The sequence below is a fragment of the Cyclopterus lumpus genome, chromosome 11, assembly GCF_009769545.1.
Source record: "Cyclopterus lumpus isolate fCycLum1 chromosome 11, fCycLum1.pri, whole genome shotgun sequence".
NCBI lineage: Eukaryota > Metazoa > Chordata > Actinopteri > Perciformes > Cyclopteridae > Cyclopterus > Cyclopterus lumpus.
The window spans coordinates 19,715,581-19,742,205 of record NC_046976.1 but is presented as its reverse complement, the minus strand read 5'-3'; the positions used below and the strand labels follow the sequence as shown (position 1 = coordinate 19,742,205).

Sequence of the window (26,625 nt, the reverse complement as noted above, 5' to 3'; positions counted from 1 at the left end):
CTCTCTGTCTGACAGTCTCTCTCTCTCTCTCTCTCTCTGTAGATCTGTTACGTCACTATAGGCGCCGACATTTGATCGGTGCCTCCTCGAGGGGCCGGAAAATAAAAAAAATTCACAAGATATACTCTTTCAAAATAATGTCTGCGCCTCGTACGAAATAATCTGAGAAGGAAAAATAGCTTTTTGGTTGAACTGCAGGTCGAAGTGAGGTCAACTGTTGTCGTGATGTCCTACGAACGTGCAGGACGCAACTTAGCTAGGTTTAGTAAAAGGAAAAGATCTTAAAAATATTTAGTTAGGTTAAGGAAAAGATCGTAAAATTACTTAGTTAGGTTTAGGAAATTATCATATTTAAATACTAAGTTATGTTTAGGAAAAGATCGTGAAATTACTTTTTTTAAAGTCTAGGAAAAGATCATATTTAAATACTTATTTAGGTTTAGGAAAGGATTGTAAAAACACTTTGTTAGGTTTATGAAAAGATCGTGAAATTACTTAGTTAGGTTTAGGAAAAGATCGTAAAAATACTTAGTTAGGTTTATGAATAGATCGTAAAAATACTTTGTTAGGTTTAGGAAAGGATTTTAGAAACACTTTGTTAGGTTTAGGAACAAATCGTAAAAATACTTAGCTAGGTTTATGAATAGATCATAAAAATACTTAGTTAGGTTTAGGAAAGGATTGTAAAAACACTTTGTTAGGTTTAGGAACAAATCGTAAAAATACTTAGCTAGGTTTATGAATAGATCGTAAAAAATACTTTGTTAGGTTTAGGAAAGGATTGTAAAAACACTTTGTTAGGTTTATGAATAGATCGTAAAAATACTTTGTTAGGTTTAAGAAAAGATTGTGAAATTACTTAAATAGGTTTAGGAAAAGATCGTAAAAATACTTAGTTAGGTTTAGGAAAGGATTGTAAAAACACTTTGTTAGGTTTATGAAAAGATCGTAAAAATACTTAGTTAGGTTTAGGAAAAGATCGTGAAATTACTTAAATAGGTTTAGGAAAAGATCGTAAAAATACTTAGTTAGGTCTAGGAAAAGATTGTGAAATTGCACACGGGGCTCGAGCATCGATCCCCCGCCACCAGTGCAGGTGTAGCTACGTGTACCATTTGATAGTCAGCCGCAGAAGCCGGGTTCCACAACATATCTCATACAGTCACAAACAGGGCCGCCATTGTTCAGAGGACCGAAAGTCACACTGCATTTCTATTTTCATGCCTTCTGGTTCAGAAGTTTACATAAGAAAGTTACACGTGGCACCGCATGTGCAACTTTAAATAATAGTCATCTGGTATAACTGCGGGTCACTTGGTTATATTTATTTTAGTTCAACTGCATGTTGTGATATCTGATATTGTTCATTTAGAAAGGCACTAATTTAAGAAAATAAAGCAGTTTTTTTTTGCTGTTGAGGCCAACCGATCCAGGTTCTGTTGACTGTGTCAAAGTCTGCATTGTGAGTATTTAAAGTGGCTTTCTGTTTGTATTTTAATGTGTCACAATTTTCTGGCATCATTTAAATATATATATATATATATATATATATATATATATATTTAAATGATGCCATAGATGATGTATATATACATATATACATATATATATATATATATATGTATATATATATTATGCCAGAAGATTGCATAATATAATTATACCATATAATTGTATATATACAGTATATATATATATATATCTTTTCATAAACCTATATATATATATATATTAATAATAATAAATTATACAAATTGTCAATATTTGTGTTTTTGAAATTTGGAATATACCCAGTAATATTTGTAAAATAGGATATCTGTGCAAAATATATGCTTTCCCTGTCTGCGTGTCTCAGCTGCGCTGGGGCCAAATCGATTTGGCCCAAAAGAGGCGGGTCTAAGAAGCAGTTTAGCCAATTACTGATCAAAGACATAAATGAGTGATATACAATTTAGCCAATCAGTATCCTAAAATAGATTCAGGTTGGGGCCAAAGTCGTCTGGCCCACAAGCTGCACGTTCTCGTCAGGCGCTTTTTTAACAACATGACAACGGCGAGTGCGAGCGCTACCCGACCCGGTGAAATCTCTCCTCCAAGACCCGTTTGAGAGAAGAACTTTGGAGGAGAAACTACAGGTAAAACAACTGGGTCAAGCAGCCATATTGGGCAAAGTGACAGGATGGAGGTGAAGAGACGCAATGAGGAGGTGGATGAACACAGGCACACTTTAACCCTATAAGGTTCATAGCGGCATCTTGATATATAAACATGTGATTATATGATATTTATAGTTTTTTTATAATATATTCATAAAATAATATTTATATCATATGGTATTTATATATCATATTATATCGAATATTATTATCATATAAATATATATATATTAATATACTGACTTGTATGAATAAGATGTCCTTATTATGTCAGTGTTGGAATAAATGTTAAATATTTAACTACAAAGTACAATTTATTTATGCGTATATATATATATATATATATATATATATATATATATATATATATACACACACATTGGCGGCTGGTGGAATTTATTTATTTATATATATATATATATATATATATATATATATATATATATATATATATATCAAGACGGGACCTTTGCTTTGAAATAATTTTTAAAAAGCCTTTGATCTGTATTCATCATATGGCCAAATTAAAGCTCCACAGTTCCAATAAACTCCCAACAAGTTTTGAACACAGGGACAGATATGAGCTATATGATCTCCATCTTCAGAGAGGTTTTTCTCGAGGTCATTTTATTCGTATACCTGCATCTGCGTCAAAATGTCAAAGTCACGGTCACAAGGACGCACGGAGCTGCACATACTGATCACTGAAGGGATCAATGATGGGAAGAGGGGAGGCGGCTCCCTCTCGCTCAGTGTGTCAAGTATCCTGTTATTCAATTATATCTTTTGCACAATTTCAGCCAAACAGGATGTCGGTGATATTTGTCACAGCCCACCCCCCCCACAGTGTTTTATATATGACATTCTGCATGTATGTCATACATGCAGAATGTCATTCAGGGATCACGTGTTCTCGTTTCTTCTCCTTCGGGCTTGCACCATCACGCAATGTTGGAAACAGCGTGCAGTCGTACGCACGAGAGGGAGTCCTTGTTTTTGTTGTGTTCAAGCAGGGCGTGTCATTTTATTTGACACATTAAACTTATTTCCTGCTGGTTTCCTGTTGCGGGAAGGTCCCACTCAGAAGCCAGATAGACCTCAGTCTCATTGAGCTGACAGCTGTGTCGTGGAGTTAGCTCTCATATACAATCCCACATTTAAGTTACCCCGAGTGACTTCACACTGGTTATGAAACAGTCTCAGCTTAATACTGTGATCCACATGAATAAATAAATAAATATGACCATCAGTGAGAAGACTGACTTATATAGCAGTGTCTCCTCCTCCTCCTCCTCCAGGAGCAGAGCTTCTCCTCTCTGGGAGCCGACGCCACGCTGCTGGAGAAACGGGACTAATTGCAGGACCCGCTGGAGTGAAGGGGGGCAACGGGAGAACCAGAACCAGGACTGAGAGGGGCCGACTGTCAGACCCCGCTGCAGTAAAATGCAGTGGACCAACACTACCACTTTAGTCCACAGGGGGCACCAGAACCAACACCACCACTTTAGTCCACAGGGGGCACCAGAACCAACACTACCACTTTAGTCCACAGGGGGCACCAGAACCAACACTACCACTTTAGTCCACAGGGGGCACCAGAACCAACACTACCACTTTAGTCCACAGGGGGCGCCTGAACCAACACTACCACTTTAGTCGATAGGGGGCGCCAGAACCAACACTACCACTTTAGTCCACAGGGGACACCAGAACCAACACTACCACTTTAGTCCACAGGGGGCACCAGAACCAACACTACCACTTTAGTCCACTGGGGGAACCAGAACCAACACTACCACTTTAGTCCACAGGGGACACCAGAACCAACACTACCACTTTAGTCCACAGGGGGCACCAGAACCAACACTACCACTTTAGTCCACAGGGGACACCAGAACCAACACTACCACTTTAGTCGATAGGGGGCGCCAGAACCAACACTACCACTTTAGTCGATAGATGGCGCCAGAACCAACACTACCACTTTAGTCCACAGGGGACACCGGAACCAACACTACCACTTTAGTCCACAGGGGGCACCAGAACCAACACTACCACTTTAGTCCACAGGGGGCACCAGAACCAACACTACCACTTTAGTCCACAGGGGGCACCAGAACCAACACTACAACTTTAGTCCACAGGGGGCACCAGAACCAACACTACCACTTTAGTCCACAGGGGGCACCAGAACCAACACTACCACTTTAGTCCACAGGGGGCGCCAGCTCCAAAGCCACTTAACCGACGCTACGCTGTGATTGGCCTGTATGCGTTTGAGGGGCGGGACTTAGCGAGGAAGGGGTCAATCGGTATTGGTTGAGTTGTGTAATCCACGACAATGGACGCAAAGTCTGCGTTAAGTTTGCAGATGGATTTGAAAACTCTTCTTTAAACTCTTGATAACGTTGAATGCAGAATGAAGCGATTATAAAATAAAACGTGCAAATAAAACGCCTCAGAGTTTCAAACTTAAACCTCAAGTCAACAGGAAGTGATATCTTCAGTTTTCCGCGCCTGTCAACTTCTGCCGTCGGCGCCGCTCTTTTCCATTTCCCGAGCTGCGGTCGAATCAGAGGTTCTTGAACGCAACGCGATTTTAAAAAATGTTTTTTTTAAAACACGCGGAGAACGAAACAGTTTGAATAAAGAGACAAGGAGAGTGAGAATGAAAAGATGTGTTTCGTGTTACACCTGAGAGGCCTGCATCGTGCACGCACACACGGCGAGCCGCCATCTTACCTCGCCCTCTTACCTTCTCAAAAACACATGCATGCACTCGCTCACTCTCTCTCATGCACACATTATACCCTCGCACGTCCGCACAGACACGCACGCCCAACCCCCACCCAATCCTTTGCTCGACATGCAAACACACACACACACACACCCTTCCCCCCCCCCCCTTCTCTCACACACACCAAAACACACATACCCCCCCCCCCCCCCCCCCCCAACCCCCCCCCTCTCACACGCACATGCACACACACACACACACACACCCTGTTCCCCTCCCCCCTCCCATTCCATACTAGGGCACATCGTGACAAAACAAAGAACACCCCATAATAGTCAGACACACAGTGTGCATGGTAACCAGTTATGTCAGAGATGAAGGCACTGTGTGTTTGTGTGTTCCCCTGTATACATGTACACGCACACTCTTACAGCTGTGTGTGTGTGTGTGTGTACTGATAATGCTCCCTTCATACATAAATAAACACACACACACGTACACACTGATGATACACAAAACTACACACATAAATACCACAAACTCACATATATACACCACCCACACACGCAGACACACACATATATAGGCAGACAGAATTACAGGCTAACGGGTATACATCAACACACACACACACACACACACACACACAGGTACACGTCCATTAAATACGACGCAAGACGTGATGATTTCAACACACAAAAGATCTGAACGAAAGACCACGCGCACACTTAAAAGTGCACGTACACAAGAAAACACACAACATGTGAACAGACGGCCACAAAGAGCACAAAGCGTTAGAGAAATGAAAAAACAAGACTTGACGACACAAAAGATGTGAATGAAAGAAAATCAATCTTGTTTCCTACGAAGAGACGTTCACATACGACTGAACCGGACTCTAAAACATGGACACACACAAAATGTAACACACAGACAGGAAGTGGACGCGCAAAATGAAAAATACAAACATGAGACACAAAAACATGAACAGACAAAAGTTAAACACAATTACGCTGAATAAGACAAACATTTTTAGGATTAACATTTTCATACAACTAAAAAAACACAGACAAGGCCATTTTAGAGACCTGTCAATCACCTTGTAGCCCCGCCCCTAAAGCATCCCCTGCTTTATGGTCTGTTTGACTCTAAATGACCATAATTTACTAAATGAACATCACGCTGTATTGAAGAAGACTTGAAACTAGAGATTGAGACCAAAAACTAATGTTTACAATGTTTACTGAGGGAATACATCAAGAGAAGTAGAGTCATTTATATAGACTTCTATACAACCAGAGGAGTCGCCCCCTGGTGGTCAGGAGAAAGAATGCAGCTTTAACACATGAAGCATAGACTTCTATACAACCAGAGGAGTCGCCCCCTGGTGGTCAGTAGAGAGAATGCAGTTTCAACACATGAAGCATAGACTTCTATACAACCAGAGGAGTCGCCCCCTGGTGGTCAGGAGAGAGAATGCAGCTTCAACACATGAAGCATAGACTTCTATACAACCAGAGGAGTCGCCCCCTGGTGGTCAGTAGAGAGAATGCAGCTTCAACACATGAAGCATAGACTTCTATACAACCAGAGGAGTCGCCCCCTGGTGGTCAGTAGAGAGAATGCAGCTTCAACACATGAAGCATAGACTTCTATACAACCAGAGGAGAGATTCAGACCGAGTCGAAAATGAAGTTTTATGTATTTGTCCTTGATGCTAGTTTTAAACGTCAGTCTTGCAAAAGGAATCTGTAATTCTATCAGATTTGTTTACAGGTCAAAGGCCAAACTTCCAAACTAGAGCCAGCGTGTGATGTCACCTCCACATGTTGTTGTGTTCCTTTCTTTACAATCAGCCGTAAACAAACGTTCCACTGTTGTTCCGACTCAGCAAAAAGAGGCTTGACGTGCCGGTTCTTGTATCTGTGTTCAGGCCAACTGGGCGTGCGCGTGGCTGCGGGCGCACGCTCTGCATGTGTGCACGTGCACTAATGCACAAGTGTGCACGTGTACACATGTGCATTAGTGCACGTGCACGCCCTCTGAGAGTCGGGCGAGAGAGAGAGAAAAAAAAAGAAAAAAAAGAGAGAGGTCAGGTTTCTATCCCATGATGCAACTGTTCTATCCCCCCCCCCCACACACACACACACACACACATACACACACCCTCCTTCTTCTCCAAGCTGGTTGCCAGTGGCAACGCACTTATAATGAGGTCAGATGGACATCCAATAATATTCACCGGGCAAACCAGCAGCGAGCGAGGCGTGTTGGGACAGACAGCAGTCAAAGTGTCAGAGGCTGAACAAGACAAGATGGCCGCCAAATAAATACAATAAGTTGGCACCGATTCATCAAGTCAGAGAGAAGCTGAAACTGATCTGGGATCCGTTCCTTCACCGTAGCTGCTTTGGTGTTTACCTGGTTGTCAACCAAGTTTAAATCTATGTTTAACATTTGACTTAAAAGTATCGAAAGTAGAAGTTAATTATGTTTTATTATGATATAACAAACACATTCTAGTCGGATTGTTCAATCTAGCACAACGATTTATATTTTAAGTACTAATGTGTTTTGTTTTTAAGTAAAATGTACTTAAAAGTTACTTTCCCACCCCTGGTCACATGACGCACAGTAGACGGTTATTGTGTGAAAAGTGTAAAGTGGAGGTTCAACTCAATGAAATGAATATAGAAACACGAGGAAAAGGTCAAATATATTCCAAAGAAAAGGTTGATGGAGTCGGCCTTTGGATCGTGGATGTGCTGACGTGACAAAATCTCACATGCTGATTATGAACCAGCTGTTCCTTAAAGGGTCGATTTAATAGTTTCATCACGTGAACTCATGATGTTGTTCGAGGGCCGTGGCCATTAATCGCCATTTAATGACACGAAAGGGGCATTTTAAAATATATATATTGACTAAATATCTTAAAATCTGAGCTCAATAAATTATTCTAAAATAAAAAAGTTATTTTAAATGTGCACACCTGGCGGTGCAATGAAGGCTTTGAAGGACCACTTAAAAGGAGCGTTACATAAAACATGCATTTCGTCTTGGGGGGCTACTTTTGGGTTCTCCCTCTGTTGTCTTATGTGTCTTTAAAAAAAAAAGTCCCTTTAAGCTCTTTAAATGTGTCGTTGGAGACCAACACCCGTGTGTCACCGGGCAGATTAATGAACCCGCGGGGTCACCGTCACGACCCCATCGACCCCAAGGCCCCAGGAGCCAGTGGACGTGTCGCAAGAAGGAATGAGGCTGTTGTGAAATGGAGGTGACGACCTCACACACAACCTCAAACCCAAGAGGTGTGTGTGGGGGGTGATGGGTTTGAGAGGGGGGGGGGGGATTAATATTATTATTATATTAATATTTTTCGCTGCCGTCCGTCAAGACAAAGGGCCGAGGGCGCCTCCATGCCACGTCGGTCTGAAGGATCCATTTTAGTCTGCCAATCAAAATGAGCCCAGGTCATTTACATACTGTATTCAGCCCCCAGAGGGCCCCGACTCACGGCCGGGGGAACAGCTCCCCCTGCCGGTCGCCGCTGGGTAGTGCGCCAGGGCAACACAATAATCAAACACTTTAAAAAACAATCGATTATATTCAGGTCATAAGAACGATAATAATAATATTAGTAACAGTAATAATTATGAATTATTTATGAATAATTATTATTATTATTACGTCATTTCATATAAATATAAAATATAATAAGCATAATAAACATAAGCAATAATTATTGTTATTGCTATTATTATTTATACTGCTATATGTATGTGTCTGAAGATACACTATTTATAAAGTGGGTGGTTGTAATTACATGTTTATGATGCTACTAAAAGAGCCAATAGTAAATATATATATTTAAAGATAAATGATTTACGTTTTAAAAAAAAGTAATTTAAAGATGAATGATTTGCAACATATATATCTTTGAATTATTATAATTTTTTACTAATATATATATAAATATTAAAATATATATACAATTTTTACTAATATATATATATTCCTAAGAAATAATGCCTTTACACAGCGGCATTGTGACGAATAAACCACACGAAAATGTGAAATACCTGCCAGCGATTATTAGGTTTATTTTATTGTGGAATGTAATTAGGGAAGGAGAGGATCTGGTCTGTGATGCCTTTGCCAAGATTGAAAGGATTAATAAAGTTTGCAGAGCTGTTGTTTAATAATCCTAATAAATATATAGACGAACTTGGTTGATGGCTTTATTCTCTCAGGCAACAATATTATTCTGTGATGTTTTTCTGCCATAATATATGCTTTTAGTAATCAAATTAAATGTCCAGTGAGTGAAATCAATCAATCAATACTTTTATACATTAATAATATAAAACAAATATAAACAAAGACAAATTTAATTCAGAAAATTCCCAACAATAAAATGTTAAATTATAGATCTATATAGATTTATTTATTTTATTTTAAAAGCATTTTTTAATCTAGATTTATCCAAAAAAATACAAATAAAAGTATAGATGGTTAAAAAAGGTGGAGAAGAGGAAGAAAGAAGCGGCTGAAATGTGAATAAATAAAAAATAAAAATAAGTTTATTATCTCCAAACACCCACCAGCTCCAACATGAATCTTTCATTACAGAGCAGCATTCCACATCTGTAATTATTGCTTCAACTCTTATTAAGTTTTGTTTCTATTATGATGATTGTTTAGCTTGTGGTACTTTCTCAAACCGTCAAGCAATAGTAAAAATATATCTAAAAAGAAAAGAAATTAAAAAACAACAACATTCCCCCAGAAACAATAAGGAGCAATATATATATATATATATATATATATATATATATATATATATATACAAAAAATTGATTTATTAATTAACATTAATGTTAATGAGAAAATATTCTCAATTTAAGGATTTCAATGGTTTTCCTTTCTACCAGAAAATATAATCTACTCAACATAAATATGTCATCAATTATTCCCATTTAAATAGAAACCATCGGTTCGTTATCGTTTATGACATTTAATTTAAACAATACATCATCTGTGTTTGGATTTAAGAAGCTCTATGACATTTTTAAAATTTATTTCTGGGTTCAAGTGAGATTTCTTTAATAACCCAAAGCACCGATTAACCAATTTAAACTTTTAAACTGAGCCGCATTCTCCTTCACGGCCTCCAGGAGGTGCTGACGCACCAGAACCAGCCCTGAGACGTTTGACCTTTAATGACCTCGACGATAAAAACAGCACCGAAGGTTTTGATCATTTCATTTTGTCCTCACACAAACATCAGCTTTCAGAAGAAGGAGGAGGAGAAGGAGGAGGAGAAGAAGGAGGTGGGAGAAGGGAGAAGATGGAGGAGAAGGAGGAGGAGAAGAAGGAAGGAGGTGGGAGAAGGGAGAAGATGGAGGAGAAGAAGGAGGAGTAAGAAGGAGAAGGGAGAAGGGAGAAGATGGAGGAGAAGAAGGAGGAGTAAGAAGGAGGAGGAGAAGAAGGAGGAGGAGAAGAAGGAATGAAGGAGAAGATGGAGGAGAAGAAGGAAGAAGGAGAAGGGAAAAGATGGAAGAAGGAAGAAGGGAGAAAATGGGGGAGAAGAAGGAAGAAGGAGAAGGGAGAAGATGGAAGAAGGGAGACGATGGAGGAGAAGAAGGAAAAAGGAAGAAGGGAGACGATGGAGGAGAAGAAGGAAAAAGGAAGAAGGGAGAAGATGGAGGAGAAGAAGGAAAAAGGAAGAAGGGAGAAGATGGAGGAGAAGAAGGAAGATGGAGAAGGGAGAAAGAAGAAGTAAGGAGGAGGAGAAAGAGGAAGAAGAAGGAAGAGGAAGAGGAAGAGGAAGAGGGAGGGCTGGTTGCCATTAGTACATTTAAAAATATTACGTTTCCTGACGAGGTTCAACCAGGAAGTAAAAATGGGAATTATACTGTTTAAACTCCTCCTCCTCCGAGGCCACGCCCACATAAAGTCACTCTACAGCTGAAGGCACTGTTTAAACTCCTCCTCCTCCGAGGCCACGCCCACATAAAGTCACTCTACAGCTGAAGGCACTGTTTAAACTCCTCCTCCTCAGAGGCCACGCCCACATTAAGTCACTCTACAGCTGAAGGCACTGTTTAAACTCCTCCCCTTCCGAGGACACGCCCACATTAAGTCACTCTACAGCTGAAGGCACTGTTTAAACTCCTCCCCCTTCTCCTCTATAGCAGGAAGCATTGCTTCTTGCGTTTGTTGTCTGGAGGCCTGAGAGCTGCCAGGATGGCCTCGTCGAACACGTTCTTCAGGCCGCTCTGACGAAGAGATATTGAAATAAAAACAGGATAAATTCAGAGGAAAAGACTAAAGATCTGTATCATTAGAGCATAATCAGAATCAGAATCAGAATCAGAATCAGAATCAGAATCAGAAACTTTTCATTAGCCAAGTAGGTTTACACCTACAAGGAACTTAGCGTAAAGGAATGCTATTGCAGTAAATAAATAAGTATGATGAAGGTAAATAAGCCGAGGAAATAAATGAGGCAATAAAATATAAATAAATGTAAATATATGAATAAATAAATATATATAAACGAGTCTATATAGTTAAATAAAGTAGATAAATAAACAAATACATAAATAAGCAAGCAGGCCTTGGAAATAAAGAAACATGGCTATGAAATAAATGAGGAAATAAATATACAAATAAATGTAAAAAAAACATATGAATGAGTCAATGTAGTTAAATAAATAAATTTGGCTTTGAAATAAAAATCCCTTTCTTGACAACAAACCTCCGTCTCCTCAGTTATTCCTCACGCGTCCCGATCTAATTGATCGGGTTATCTAATTGATCGGGTTATCTAATTGATCGGGTTATCTCGACATTGTGCAAACGAAGCACATGTGATTGCATCGGACCTCCAACAACTCGTGACTGTTAAAGACTGCCCCCCCCCCCTGCAGACCTGCGTGAGAGCTGAACACTCCACATATTTGACGGCCTTCAGCTCTCGGGCCAGCCTCTCTCCGCTCTCGCAGGACAGAGCTCGCTGGTCGCCTTCGGCCAGTTTGTCGTCTCTCAGGTCCACCTGAGTCCCGACCAGCAGGAAGGGGGTCCTCGGGCAGTGGTGCGAGATCTCCGGCACCCACTGCCGAAGAGAGGGACCAGGCACTTAATGGGAGGGTGGGGGGGGAGTCTGGAGTAAAACCCGTCAAGCTCAAAAGTCTCTGTAAAGACTTGCCCCTTTGACCGCTGTTAAAATGTCAATAATATTCCCCCTTCATCGTCTAAACTAAATAACTTTATAGGAGGGCAATAGTGATTTTAACTTGAAAAAAAAACTGCCATGAATTTATATGAAAATCAAAATTCCTTAGCCTTGGAAGGTTGTTGTTTTCTCCTAAATAAAAATATTAAAACGACCTCTTGTTGTTTAAAGTCGACCACTCAAACTCACCTTCAATCTGACGTTCTCAAACGAGGAAGGCGAAACGACAGAGAAGCAGACGAGGAAGACGTCGGTATGAAGGTAGCTGAGCGGTCGCAGCCGGTCAAAGTCCTTTTGGTCTGCAGGGGGAAACACACCGAGTCTGTGATCCACAGCAAACAAGCACAATCTGTTTGAGAGGTTGTATAGAAGTCTATGCTTCATGTGTTAAAGCTGCATTCTCTCTCCTGGCCACCAGGGGGCGACTCCTCTGGTTGTATAGAAGTCTATGCTTCATGTGTTAAAGCTGCATTCTCTGTACTGACCACCAGGGGGCGACTCCTCTGGTTGTATAGAAGTCTATGCTTCATGTGTTAAAGCTGCATTCTCTCTACTGACCACCAGGGGGCGACTCCTCTGGTTGTATAGAAGTATATGCTTCATGTGTTAAAGCTGCATTCTCTCTCCTGACCACCAGGGGGCGACTCCTCTGGTTGTATAGAAGTCAATGCTTCATGTGTTAAAGCTGCATTCTCTCTCCTGACCACCAGGGGGAGACTCCTCTGGTTGTATAGAAGTCTATGCTTCACGTGTTAAAGCTGCATTCTCTCTACTGACCACCAGGGGGCGACTCCTGGTTGTATAGAAGTCTGTGCTTCATGTGTTAAAGCTGCATTCTCTCTACTGACCACCAGGGGGTGACTCCTCTGGTTGTATAGAAGTCTATGCCTCATGTGTTAGAGCTGCATTCTTTCTCCTGACCACCAGGGAGCGACTCCTCTGGTTGTATAGAAGTATATGCTTCATGTGTTAAAGCTGCATTCTCTCTCCTGACCACCAGGGGGTGACTCGTCTGGTTGTATAGAAGACTATGCTTCATGTGTTAAAGCTGCATTCTCTCTACTGACCACCAGGGGGTGACTCCTCTGGTTGTATAGAAGTCTATGCCTCATGTGTTAGAGCTGCATTCTCTCTCCTGACCACCAGGGAGCGACTCCTCTGGTTGTATAGAAGTATATGCTTCATGTGTTAAAGCTGCATTCTCTCTCCTGACCACCAGGGGGTGACTCGTCTGGTTGTATAGAAGACTATGCTTCATGTGTTAAAGTTGCATTCTCTCTACTGACCACCAGGGGGCGACTCCTCTGGTTGTATAGAAGACTATGCTTCATGTGTTAAAGCTGCATTCTCTCTCCTGGCCACCAGGGGGCGACTCCTCTGGTTGTATAGAAGTCTATGCTTCATGTGTTAAAGCTGCATTCTCTGTACTGACCACCAGGGGGCGACTCCTCTGGTTGTATAGAAGTCTATGCTTCATGTGTTAAAGCTGCATTCTCTCTACTGACCACCAGGGGGCGACTCCTCTGGTTGTATAGAAGTCAATGCTTCATGTGTTAAAGCTGCATTCTCTCTCCTGACCACCAGGGGGAGACTCCTCTGGTTGTATAGAAGTCTATGCTTCACGTGTTAAAGCTGCATTCTCTCTACTGACCACCAGGGGGCGACTCCTGGTTGTATAGAAGTCTGTGCTTCATGTGTTAAAGTTGCATTCTCTCTACTGACCACCAGGGGGTGACTCCTCTGGTTGTATAGAAGACTATGCTTCATGTGTTAAAGCTGCATTCTCTCTACTGACCACCAGGGGGCGACTCCTCTGGTTGTATAGAAGTCTATGCTTCATGTGTTAAAGCTGCATTCTCTCTCCTGACCACCAGGGGGCGACTCCTCTGGTTGTATAGAAGTCTATGCTTCATGCCTTGAACCTGCATTCTCTCTCCTGACCACCAGGGGGCGACTCCTCTGGTTGTATAGAAGTCTATGCTTCATGTGTTAAAGCTGCATTCTCTCTCCTGACCACCAGGGGGTGACTCCTCTGGTTGTATAGAAGTCTATATAAATGACTCTACTTCTCTTGATGTATTCCCTCAGTAAACATTGTAAACATGAGTTTTTGTAATTTGTGTAACTTGGATCACGTCAACTGTCACAAACGTTCACCGATTAAAACACCGCTGACATGATGTTACAAAGAACGCCAATTCCCTTTTGAACGCTGTTGAAAAAAAATCTACATTTCATGGAATATTATGCAGCCAAATTAAAATAGTTTGCAGGAGTTGGTTCTTTAAAAATCCATTTAATACCCGACCAGTTTCTTTACAGGGTTTGTGTACAAAGACGATAAAGTAGTCCCTGAATATGAGACACGAGTGTGCAGTCGATGACGACTCGTATGTGTCGTAAACCACGTGCACGTCATTTTTATTTTGTACCTGCCGTGTCATACAGGCCCAGAGTGTACGGCTCCCCGCTGATCGTCACCGTCACGGAGTAGTTATCAAACACCTGAGATATGAGAGGAAAGACTACAATGACTACTTCAATAAGGAATGTTATGACGAGGAAGCTGCAAACACGGACTCCAGCTCGGCTTCCTGCTGCATGTGGACCGTTTCACCGTGGCAACCCTTCAGGTGGGGAGCATCGAATGCGTGTTTGACACATCAGAATGTTGTCTTGGTTGTGTGCTCCTCGAACGCCTTCAGCCCCTCCCACTGCCCCAGCCTTTGAGCCCGCTTTGTTACTCGGCCACCGTCTGCCTCTGAGAAGCCATCACCGTGAGATGTTATACACATCTACACACACAAACACACACACATCTACACACACAAACACACACAAACACAAACACATCTACACACACAAACACACACACATCTACACACACAAACACACACAAACACAAACACATCTACACACACAAACACACACACATCTACACACACAAACACACACAAACACACACACACAAACACACACACATCTACACACACAAACACACACACATCAACACACACAAACACACACACATCTACACACACAAACACACACAAACACACACAAACACAAACACATCTACACACACACACACATCTACACACACAAACACACACAAACACAAACACATCTACACACACAAACACACACACATCTACACACACAAACACACACACATCTACACACACAAACATACACACATCTACACACACAAACACACACACATCTACACACACAAACACACACAAACACACACACAAACACACACAAACACACACACATCTACACACACAAACACAGACAAACACACACAAACACACACAAACACACACACAAACACACACACAAACACACACAAACACACACGCAAACACACACACAAACACATACACATCTATACACTCAAACACACATATCTACACACTCAAACACACATATCTACACACTCAAACACACATATCTACACACACAAACACACATTTCTACACACTCAAACACATATCTACACACTCAAACACACATATCTACACACTCAAACACACATATCTACACACACAAACACACATTTCTACACACTCAAACACACATTTCTACACACTCAAACACACATATCTACACACTCAAACACACATATCTACACACTTAAACACACATATCTACACACACAAACACACATTTCTACACACTCAAACACACATTTCTACACACTCAAACACACATATCTAAATAAACTCAAACACACATATCTACACACACAAACACACATTTCTACACACTCCAACACACATATCTACACACTCAAACACACATATCTACACACTCAAACACACATCTACACACTCAAACACACATATCTAAATAAACTCAAACACACATATCTAAATAAACTCAAACACACATATCTACACACACATATCTACACACTCAAACACACATATCTACACACTCAAACACACATATCTACACACACAAACACACATATCTACATACACACACACACATCTGGGGTCAGATCAGTTGCAAACGCACACAGAGAGATTCACAAATACATTACAATGCACACATAAATATGTTGTTGTTGTTGTTTATCAAAGTGTTGAACTCAGCGTCCATCTTTCTTTCCTTCAACCATCTTCTGTACAAAGTTGTGTTTTTCTTTACTTTATATTTGTTTTTTTCTTATTTGTTTTTTTCTTTACTTTATACTATTTTAATTTCCTTTCCCTTTTTACTTTATTTGCTCGATCCGTGAACAAACATCACTCACCGTGGGGACGAAGGAGGAGGAGGAGGAGAACTGGTTGGTGTAAGAGAGGAGCAGGAGGGTCTTCCCCGAGGACGCGTCACCCACCACCACACACTTTATGCACTGCATCTGAGGAGGAGGAAGGAGGAGAGAGGAGGAGAAGGAAGGAGGAGAGAGGAGGAGGAGGAGGAGGAGGAGGAGAGAGGAGGAGGATGGAGGAAGAGGAGGAGGAGGAGGAGGAGAGAGGAGGAGAGAGGAGGATGGAGGAAGAGGAGGAGGGAGGAGGAGAGAGGAGGAGGAGGAGGAGGAGGGAGGAGGGAGGAGGGAGGAAGGAGGGAGGAGGAGGAGAGGAGGGAGGAGAGAGGAGGGAGGGAGGAGGATGGAGGAAGAGGAGGAGGGAGGAGGAGGGAGGAGGGAGGAAGGAGGAGGAGGAAGGAGGAGAGAGGAGGAGAGAGGAGGAGGAGGAGGAGGAGGAGGAGGAGAGAGAGGAGGAGGGAGAGGAGGAGGAAGGAGGAGAGAGAGGAGAGAGGTGGAGGAGGGAGGAGGATGGAGGAAGAGGAGGAGGGAGGAGGAGAGAGGAGGAGAGAGGAGGAGGAGGGAGGAGGAGAGAGGAGGAGAGAGGAGGAGGAGGAGGGAGGAGGGAGGAAGGAGGGAGGAGGAGGAGAGGAGGGAGGAGAGAGGAGGGAGGGAGGAGGATGGAGGAAGAGGAGGAGGGAGGAGGAGGGAGGAGGGAGGAAGGAGGAGGAGGAAGGAGGAGAGAGGAGGAGAGAGGAGGAGGAGGAGGAGGAGGAGAGAGGAGGAGGAGGAGGAGGAGGGAGGAGGAGGAGGGAGAGGAGGAGGGAGAGGAGGAGGAAGGAGGAGAGAGAGGAGAGAGGTGGAGGAGGGAGGAGGGAGGAGGAGGAGAGAGGAGGGAGGAGAGAGGAGGGAGGGAGGAGGATGGAGGAAGAAGAGGAGGGAGGAGGGAGGAAGGAGGAGAGAGGAGGAGAGAGGAGGAGGAGGAGAGAGGAGGGAGGAAGGAGGGAGGAGGAGGGAGGAGGAGGAGAGAGAGGAGAGAGGAGGGAGGAAGGAGGGAGGAGGAGGAGAGAAGAGGGAGGAGAGAGGAGGGAGGGAGGAGGGAGGAAGGAGGGAGGAAGGAGGGAGGAAGGAGGAGGAGGAGGAGAAGGAGGGAGGAGGAGACAGAGAAACTGTTAAGACGTCTCTACTTTATACCTGAAAAGATTTAATTAGAGACAAAATACAGTGGAACAAAAATATGTTAAACATGGGGGCGTATTCTAATTTATTTATAAAAAAATACAGAGATTGTTTAACTGTTTTATTGACATGAAAATGTGTAATAATTATTATTTATTTTATATATATATATATATATATATATTTACTGTATATATATATATTTATTTTGGATATTATTTGTGTATATATATATATATATATACACAAATAATATCCAAAATGAAAAATCACAAACACAATAAAACTATTTGTAAAAAACACTAAAAATGTAAAAAAAAATACATTTCACTCTGAAAGGGTAAAATTATTCTAATTTAAATCTTAAAAACAATATGAATGCACCAAAAATAAACAAATGAATCTTTGCGTCGTCAATGCAAAGACGTTTTTAGATGCATCATTGTTTTAAGATTTAATCATTTAATATTATAAAAGATCAGTTTCTTATTTTATTCGTACACACACTTTATCCTGACTATTATATTTTTTCCTCCTGTATTTATCTAGATATAAGATAAGATATTCCTTTATTAGTCCCGCAGTGGGGGAAATGTACAGGATTACAGCAGCAGAGGGTAAAGTGCACACAAGACACGGCAAGATCAAATACAACAATAGGCAATAACAACAGTAAACAATCTACGGTCACTGAATAACACGCAGGCAGAATAAATATGGCTATTTCCACAGTGTATTGATATTAATATTGCACAGGTATTGTGGTCTGCTGGGAGCTCAGCTGGTTGTGCAGCAGGAAGGAAGGACTTGTGGTTCCTCTTCTTCATCACCGGGGATGAAGGAGCTGCTAGTGTCCTGCACGGGGTGGGAGGTGTTGTCCATCAGGGAAGATGGCTGATGCCACCTCAGAGTCAAAGAAGGTCTTCAGGAGTCCCTGTCCACCCACAGGGACCAACCTCTCCAGGGTCTTCATCAGGTGGGATGTTGAAGCCACCTGATTGATGTGCGCGCCCTGCTGCAAATGCTTAACGTTTGCCCCATTTGGGGGTAAATGTAGTTCTTTTTAGATGAATAGAATTGAGCTGAAACGATAAATCAATCAACAGATTAAAGAATTCTTCTTTGATTGTGAACACAAACTCCGCTCGTCGCTCTGAGCAGCAGATACACGACATTAAAATGATATAAACTAAGACAGAAGGCTGTTGTTTTTATTGCCTCCTCCACATGTTGTGAGTAACGGCCAACGTCCATATCTTCAACCTTTGGAACCAATAAGACCAGTTGATGGCTGGAGATCGTCATGGAATATTAGAAAGATTACAGTGTGTGTGTGTGTGTGTGTGTGTGTGTGTGTGTGTGTGTGTGTGTTCAGAGGACTCAGGAGGAGGAGTAACAATAAATCCAAGCATGCAGAGAGAAATACAGATGTGTGTGTATGTATATATGTGTGTCTCTCTCTCTCTCTATTTATATATATATATATATATATATATATATATATAGAGAGAGAGAGAGAGAGAGAGAGACATATATACACACACACATATATATACATACATACATATATATATATATATATATATATATATAGACACATATATATATATATGTGTGTGTGTGTGTATATGTCTCTCTCTCTCTCTCTCTCTCTATATATATATATATATATATATATATATATATAGAGAGAGAGAGAGAGACACACACATATATATACACACACACACACACACACACATATATATATATATATGTGTGTGTGTGTGTGTGTGTATAATGCTGACATGAAGAATGTATTTAAGGTCTAACGCTGCATGTTGAACAACAGAAAGTTAACAGACTATATTCAGACTTTTGTCACAAATAAAAGTGACTTTAAAGTAAACAGCTGCATCTTTGATGATGTTTCTGTATTTTGTTGTATATAAATTTCCGTATATATTTATATTTATATATAAAGACATGACAGTTTCCTACCTCGTCTCCCCTCTCAGCCGCCGGAGTGAATGGGCTCGTTGGTGAGAGCTGCACCTGGAACCCAGACGAGCTGCAGGGGGCGTGGCCACAACACTGTGATCAAGTCCAACAGTTTTCAGCTGTAAAGGAAGTCAGTGTTCAGGAAGTCAGTGTTCAGGTGTTCAGGAAGTCAGTGTTCAGGAAGTAAGTGTTCAGGAAGTCAGTGTTCAGGTAGTCAGTGTTCAGGAAGTCAGTGTTCAGGTGTTCAGTGTTCAGGTGTTCAGGTAGTCAGTGTTCAGGTGTTCAGGAAGTCAGTGTTCAGGTAGTAAGTGTTCAGGAAGTAAGTGTTCAGGTAGTCAGTGTTCAGGTAGTAAGTGTTCAGGAAGTCAGTGTTCAGGAAGTCAGTGTTCAGGTGTTCAGGAAGTCAGTGTTCAGGTGTTCAGGAAGTCAGTGTTCAGGAAGTCAGTGTTCAGGAAGTCAGTGTTCAGGAAGTCAGTGTTCAGGTGTTCAGGAAGTCAGTGTTCAGGTGTTCAGGAAGTCAGTGTTCAGGTGTTCAGGAAGTCAGTGTTCAGGAAGTCAGTGTTCAGGAAGTAAGTGTTCAGGAAGTCAGTGTTCAGGTGTTCAGGAAGTCAGTGTTCAGGTGTTCAGGAAGTCAGTGTTCAGGAAGTCAGTGTTCAGGTGTTCAGGAAGTCAGTGTTCAGGTAGTCAGTGTCCAGGAAGTCAGTGTTTAGGTAGTCAGTGTTCAGGAAGTCAGTGTTTAGGTAGTCAGTGTTCAGGTGTTCAGGAAGTCAGTGTTCAGGAAGTCAGTGTTTAGGTAGTCAGTGTTTAGGTAGTTAGTGTTCAGGTGTTCAGGAAGTCAGTGTTTAGGTAGTCAGTGTTTAGGTAGTTAGTGTTTAGGTAGTTAGTGTTCAGGTGTTCAGGAAGTCAGTGTTCAGGAAGTCACAACGACAGTTGGAACTAGTTTATAATAGTTTACAGACCTATTTTTGATAACTATGGCGGAAGAAATAGCGTTTGCATTCTTGATGAAATGGAGGCAGAAGAGATCCTCTACTTATGTCGTATCCTAACAAGAGTAGTTTTAGTCGTGGTTGTAGTAGAAGTATCAGTGGTTCCAAGAAGTAGCAGCAGTAGGATCAAAAAGATGAATCATACAGTAATAGTTGAAGATTGTGTCAACATTTAAAAGTTGAAATGTGTCTGGAGATGATTAGAGATTAATTTAGGGGGCTACTCCTCAAATCTCACCTGCATTCACATAAAAAAGCTGCAGGGTGATACTCATCTTCGCCAATAGGTGGCAGTAACACCCATCCCGGTCCATCCTTGGACCAATGTCAGCCCCTGTACTAATTCCTAGTTAGGGGGTTTTCCCTACAAGTGATTGTAGTAATGATACTATTAATGTTGTTAGTGAAGCTAGGGACTTCACACTACCTGAACAGGCGTATCTAGTCTGTGGCAACATCGCCTACAGCTGTGTTCCAGACATAGGAAACCTTCATAAAAGGTATTAATGGGGAAATGCCATTTAGCTTATCTTATACCCTTAATTAGACAAGCTGACTCCAAGGAACTCGCTCCATTCCACGTACATCAGAAACGTGCTATTTCACTAGGTTCAAGGATCTTAAGTGTAATATTACCAGCGTACGGCACCTATAGAAGTCAAGAAGAAATAGTGACACTTTGAACAGTATTAGAGAGGCACATGAATGAATGAATGAGAGTTGCATGAATCCCTTTGGGGGAATGCAGGCTGGGCAGGATCATGGGGAGCTTCTTTCCTCAAGGGATTGGTATGGATCATAGGAGGCATGATTTTGATTATAATTGGTATCACCCTAATTACAACCATTTCTAAGATTTGTGTCAGGAAGATTGTTACAACCTATGCATCAGGTCAACACATAACCACACCTACACAGCACAGTTCAGAAATGGATTCCACCTTATCTAGATAGCTGTGATGACGAACTTGAGGATTGTGTATAACCAAATGAAAAAATAGCTTGTATTAGGTTTCAGTAAACAGCAACCGTCTTTATGTACTTAGAGGTTAATGATTTGATGTTCTGAATCTTTGAATCTACACCACTGATGTATGATCTAAGAGTTGTATATTAACCTATTGATTGTTATTTATCTGTAGTTTGATTGTCAGGCATGACAAAAAGAGAATAAATGTATTTACACCAAAAGTAATATCCAAGTGAAATATGTGGTTTGGTAAATGAGAAAATTCAAATTTCTCAAATGCCCATTTTGCCTAATTTATCCGTACTAAAACATCTCTAACTTTGCTCTGTTTTACTTTTTCAAAGTCAAACTTTGCAGAGAGACTGGTCACATATTGTGCTATGATCTCTGTTGTTTATGACCTTTGACCTGCATCCTTCCAAGAGATAATCCTCCTGAAAGTGCTTTTTGTTTCTAGGCGAACCTGGAAATTCAACTTTTGCTATCTTTCATCTTTATTTACTCTTTATTTACCAGCAACAAATATAATAATATTTACTCATCTGAACAAAAGCACACATGGGTTGACTTTATTATAACACCAACATTATTCTTTATTATAACACCAACAGTATTCAAATAGTCTTTGTGGTTGCAGAGATACACCTTTTTAGTTTGGGTATGTAATTTCAAGCAGAAACCTAGAAAATAGCTTGGGGCTTAAAAGGTTAAAGTATTTTTGATTTCTCACAAGGTAACGGACCATTGATTTCCACCACAATGTGATCGGACACACAGATCAATACTCATGTGATCGGATCCACAGATCAATACTCATGTGATTTGATCCACAGATCATTACTCATGTGATGGGATCCACAGATCAATACTCGTGTGATCGGATCCACAGATCAATACTCGTGTGATCGGATCCACAGATCAATACTCGTGTGATCGGATCCACAGATCAATACTCGTGTGATCGGATCAACAGGTCAATACTCGTGTGATCGGATCCACAGATCAATACTCGTGTGATCGGATCCACAGATCAATACTCATGTGATCGGATCAAAGAGACACACAGACATTTGGAGTATTGGGTCATTTATTGAAAAGAGAAACTTTGTCCCAAAATACTAAAAGGAAATATGTTCAAGAACAATTCTAAAGATTCTATGAAAACAACACCAACACCAACACCAACAACAACAACACCAACACCAACACCAACACCAACACCAACACCAACACCAACACCAACATCAACAACAACAACACACTGTTGATTAATTCAGAGACATAAATTATTGACTTTGGCCTGGTGCTAAAAATTAAGAAAATATACAAGCAAACTATTCACATAACTGGAAAAGAATGTGTGTGTGTGTCTGTGTGTATATGTGTGTGTGTCTGTGTGTGTCTGTGTGTGTGTCTGTGTGTGTGTGTGTCTGTGTGTGCGTGTGCGTGTGTGTGTCTGTGTGTGTGTGTTACCAATATTGATTACAGCAGAAACCCAACAGCAGAAGTATTAAATTTGTTTGAGATGAACACAAAAGATTAAATTACATTTTTAAACCTTCCCAATAATATAACTTCACCGTTGATGTTTTCACTCGTAGTTTTTAAAACATGTTTTCTTTTGTATCAAAATCAATAATCATCTCCAACTAGATTCAAACTCTCGATTCAATCGATCTACGATGCGAATGATGAATAATCAATAAATTCACAGTTCATGGAGGAGAATGTGGTGACATCACTTCTTGATCCGGAGCAATATTGATCCATGAACCTGACGAGACAAAAAGAAATACAATACATAAAATATTAAAAAAATGAATTATTCATCATAAATGTGTAAATAAAAAAACTAAAGCCGCATATTTACATCATCATTTAGACCTCAAATATGCAAAATGCAGTCATGTGAGCACATTATGCCTTTTAAGTAATAACTGCTTATTTAAATTCACTGAGTTTCTACAGCTGAATATTTGAGTTCTGAAAAGGAGACTTCATCTGAGCTGCTGATGTGAAGGTTCCTGAAACCTTCTGGTCTTTCTCTCATTAATAATCCATCACAGAAGCTCCTCAAACCACAGAAACCATCACAGAAGCTCCTCAAACCATAGAAACCATCACAGAAAATCCTCAAACCACAGAAACCATCACAGAAGCTTCTCAAACCACAGAAACCATCACAGAAAATCCTCAAACCACAGAAACCATCACAGAAGCTCCTCAAACCATAGAAACCATCACAGAAAATCCTCAAACCACAGAAACCATCACAGAAGCTCCTCAAACCACAGAAACCATCACAGAAACCATCACAGAAACCATCACAGACGCTCCTCAAACCACAGAAACCATCACAGAAGCTCTTCAAACCACAGAAACCATCACAGAAACCATCACAGAAGCTCCTCAAACCACAGAAACCATCACAGAAACCATCACAGAAGCTCCTCAAACCACAGAAACCATCACAGACGCTCATCAAACCACAGAAACCATCACAGACGCTCCTCAAACCACAGAAACCATCACAGAAACCATTACAGAAGCTCTTCAAACCACAAAAACCATCACAGAAACCATCACAGAAGCTCTTCAAACCACAGAAACCATCACAGAAACCATCACAGAAGCTCCTCAAACCACAGAAACCATCACAGAAACCATCACAGAAGCTCCTCAAACCACAGAAACCATCACAGAAACCATCACAGACGCTCATCAAACCACAGAAACCATCACAGACGCTCCTCAAACCACAGAAACCATCACAGAAGCTTCTCAAATCACAGAAACCATCACAGACGCTCCTCAAACCACAGAAACCATCACAGAAACCATCACAGAAGCTCCTCAAACCACAGAAACCATCACAGAAGCTTCTCAAACCACAGAAACCATCACAGACGCTCCTCAAACCACAGAAACCATCACAGAAACCATCACAGACGCTCCTCAAACCACAGAAACCATCACAAAAACCATCACAGAAGCTCCTCAAACCACAGAAACCATCACAGACGCTCATCAAACCACAGAAACCATCACAGACGCTCCTCAAACCACAGAAACCATCACAGAAACCATTACAGAAGCTCTTCAAACCACAAAAACCATCACAGAAACCATCACAGAAGCTCTTCAAACCACAGAAACCATCACAGAAACCATCACAGAAGCTCCTCAAACCACAGAAACCATCACAGAAACCATCACAGAAGCTCCTCAAACCACAGAAACCATCACAGAAACCATCACAGACGCTCATCAAACCACAGAAACCATCACAGACGCTCCTCAAACCACAGAAACCATCACAGAAGCTTCTCAAATCACAGAAACCATCACAGACGCTCCTCAAACCACAGAAACCATCACAGAAACCATCACAGAAGCTCCTCAAACCACAGAAACCATCACAGAAGCTTCTCAAACCACAGAAACCATCACAGACGCTCCTCAAACCACAGAAACCATCACAGAAACCATCACAGACGCTCCTCAAACCACAGAAACCATCACAGAAGCTCTTCAAACCACAGAAACCATCACAGAAGCTCCTCAAACCACAGAAACCATCAGACGCTCCTTAAACCACAGAAAGCATCACAGAAACCATCACAGACGCTCCTCAAACCACAGAAACCATCACAAAAACCATCACAGAAGCTCCTCAAACCACAGAAACCATCACAGAAACCATCACAGACGCTCCTCAAACCACAGAAACCATCACAGACGCTCCTCAAACCACAGAAACCATCACAGAAGCTCCTCAAACCACAGAAACCATCACAGAAACCATCACAGAAGCTCCTCAAACCACAGAAACCATCACAGAAACCATCACAGACGCTCCTCAAACCACAGAAACCATCACAGACGCTCCTCAAACCACAGAAACCATCACAGAAGCTCTTCAAACCACAGAAACCATCACAGAAGCTCCTCAAACCACAGAAACATCACAGAAACCATCACAGACGCTCCTCAAACCACATAAACCATCACAGACTCTCCTCAAACCACAGAAACCATCACAGACGCTCCTCAAACCACAGAAACCATCACAGAAACCATCACAGAAGCTCCTCAAACCACAGAAACCATCACAGACGCTCCTCAAACCACAGAAACCATCACAGAAGCAACTCACCGTGTGCAGGTCACCGAGGTCCTCACTGAGTCTCAGGGTTCAGTTTCTCAGAGAGCTCGGAGCTGTTGTCAGGACTCGGAGGGCATTTGGCTGAAATAAAGAAAGCAAAGAGGACGTTTCAGTGGATGTTCCTCTCCTGATTAGAGACCTGAACCACCTCCGTTTGGGTCTCTCACCTGTCCTCTTTTTGTAAGCCACTCCCCCCACAGCGACAGCCAGAAGAGCCCCCACAGCGAGGACGATGAGGATGATGGTGATGATGGTGGTGTCAGAAGACTTCTCTGTTGAGCAGAAGACAATAAAACAGTCACAACCTGAAGAGGTGAAGCAGGACTGTAGACTGTATCTACGCTTGTTGGTCTCTCCAGCTGTCGTCTTGTTTGTTGTCTTGTTTGTTTTTTGACACAATGAGACAAACAAAGTCAAACTCCTTTCTGGCTGCCAGCACACTTTGAATGAACTTTATTCGTTCTGACTCCCTGACAGACACGTACATTCCTCCAGGTATTCCATCATTGTGTGTACTCGTCTTCTAAAAGGGACGGCAGTTCATCCAACACAGCGTCTACGACCTCTGACCTGTGGTTACACATTCAAATAGTGACACTAGGTCGGAGAACAACCTTTACAAACTGAATGTGACTTACAAAGGTGGTCAAATAGGTGAGACTGAAAGGTTTCTCTATGGATCAGAGCTCAGTAAGCAGTGGGCATCATTCTGGCTCCAGGGGCTCTTGCATTGGTTTAATACAAAATAATTGAGGGACACTAAACGGTCCATCCTCGTAAAAAGACACAAACTGATCCAGTAGACTAAATGTGTGCTCCACACCTTCATCCCTCCTGATCTCAGCCTCACCTCTGTTGGTCCTGATCACAGCTTCTTCCAGTGGGGTGACGATGATGTCCTTCACACCAGACAGCTGAAACACACACTCGTACCTCCTCCAGTCTTCAGCT

At 41.7% G+C, this 26,625-nt stretch overlaps 2 protein-coding genes across 3 annotated transcripts in view; both read right to left on the bottom strand.

The window, feature by feature from the left end:
- Nucleotides 1–10,907: 10,907 nt before the first annotated feature.
- LOC117738805 (cell division control protein 42 homolog) lies at nucleotides 10,908–16,505 on the bottom strand. Its single transcript, XM_034544932.1, has 5 exons — nucleotides 16,398–16,505; nucleotides 14,566–14,638; nucleotides 12,323–12,432; nucleotides 11,831–12,013; nucleotides 10,908–11,174 (listed from the first exon to the last, which is right to left on the bottom strand). The coding sequence occupies exons 1-5, from the start codon at nucleotides 16,503–16,505 to the stop codon at nucleotides 11,085–11,087; spliced, it is 564 nt and encodes a 187-aa protein (XP_034400823.1). The 3' UTR covers nucleotides 10,908–11,084.
- Nucleotides 16,506–22,578: 6,073 nt separating this feature from the next.
- The window catches only part of LOC117738771 (H-2 class I histocompatibility antigen, Q9 alpha chain-like), a 9,933-nt gene continuing 5,886 nt past the window's right edge, over nucleotides 22,579–26,625 (bottom strand). For both annotated transcript variants that reach the window (XM_034544887.1, XM_034544888.1), the window contains 4 exons: nucleotides 26,525–26,625; nucleotides 25,842–25,946; nucleotides 25,666–25,755; nucleotides 22,579–23,283 (listed from right to left, as the gene is read on the bottom strand). The exon at nucleotides 26,525–26,625 is cut by the window's right edge and continues 202 nt beyond it. In XM_034544887.1, the coding sequence (XP_034400778.1) occupies nucleotides 25,688–25,755; nucleotides 25,842–25,946; nucleotides 26,525–26,625 (274 nt within the window). In that variant the 3' untranslated portion in view covers nucleotides 22,579–23,283; nucleotides 25,666–25,687. The remainder of the gene's footprint in view (nucleotides 23,284–25,665; nucleotides 25,756–25,841; nucleotides 25,947–26,524) is intronic.

Excerpts from the sequence above, each read along its gene's own strand:
- LOC117738805 (XM_034544932.1), bottom strand. The coding sequence starts at position 16,505 with ATGCAGTGCATAAAGTGTGTGGTGGTGGGTGACGCGTCCTCGGGGAAG. Across the intron at positions 14,639-16,397 it reads CCTCCTCCTTCGTCCCCACG|GTGTTTGATAACTACTCCGT; the intron begins GTGAGTGATGTT and ends CTCATATCTCAG. Across the intron at positions 12,433-14,565 it reads GGGCCTGTATGACACGGCAG|ACCAAAAGGACTTTGACCGG; the intron begins GTACAAAATAAA and ends TTCCCCCTGCAG.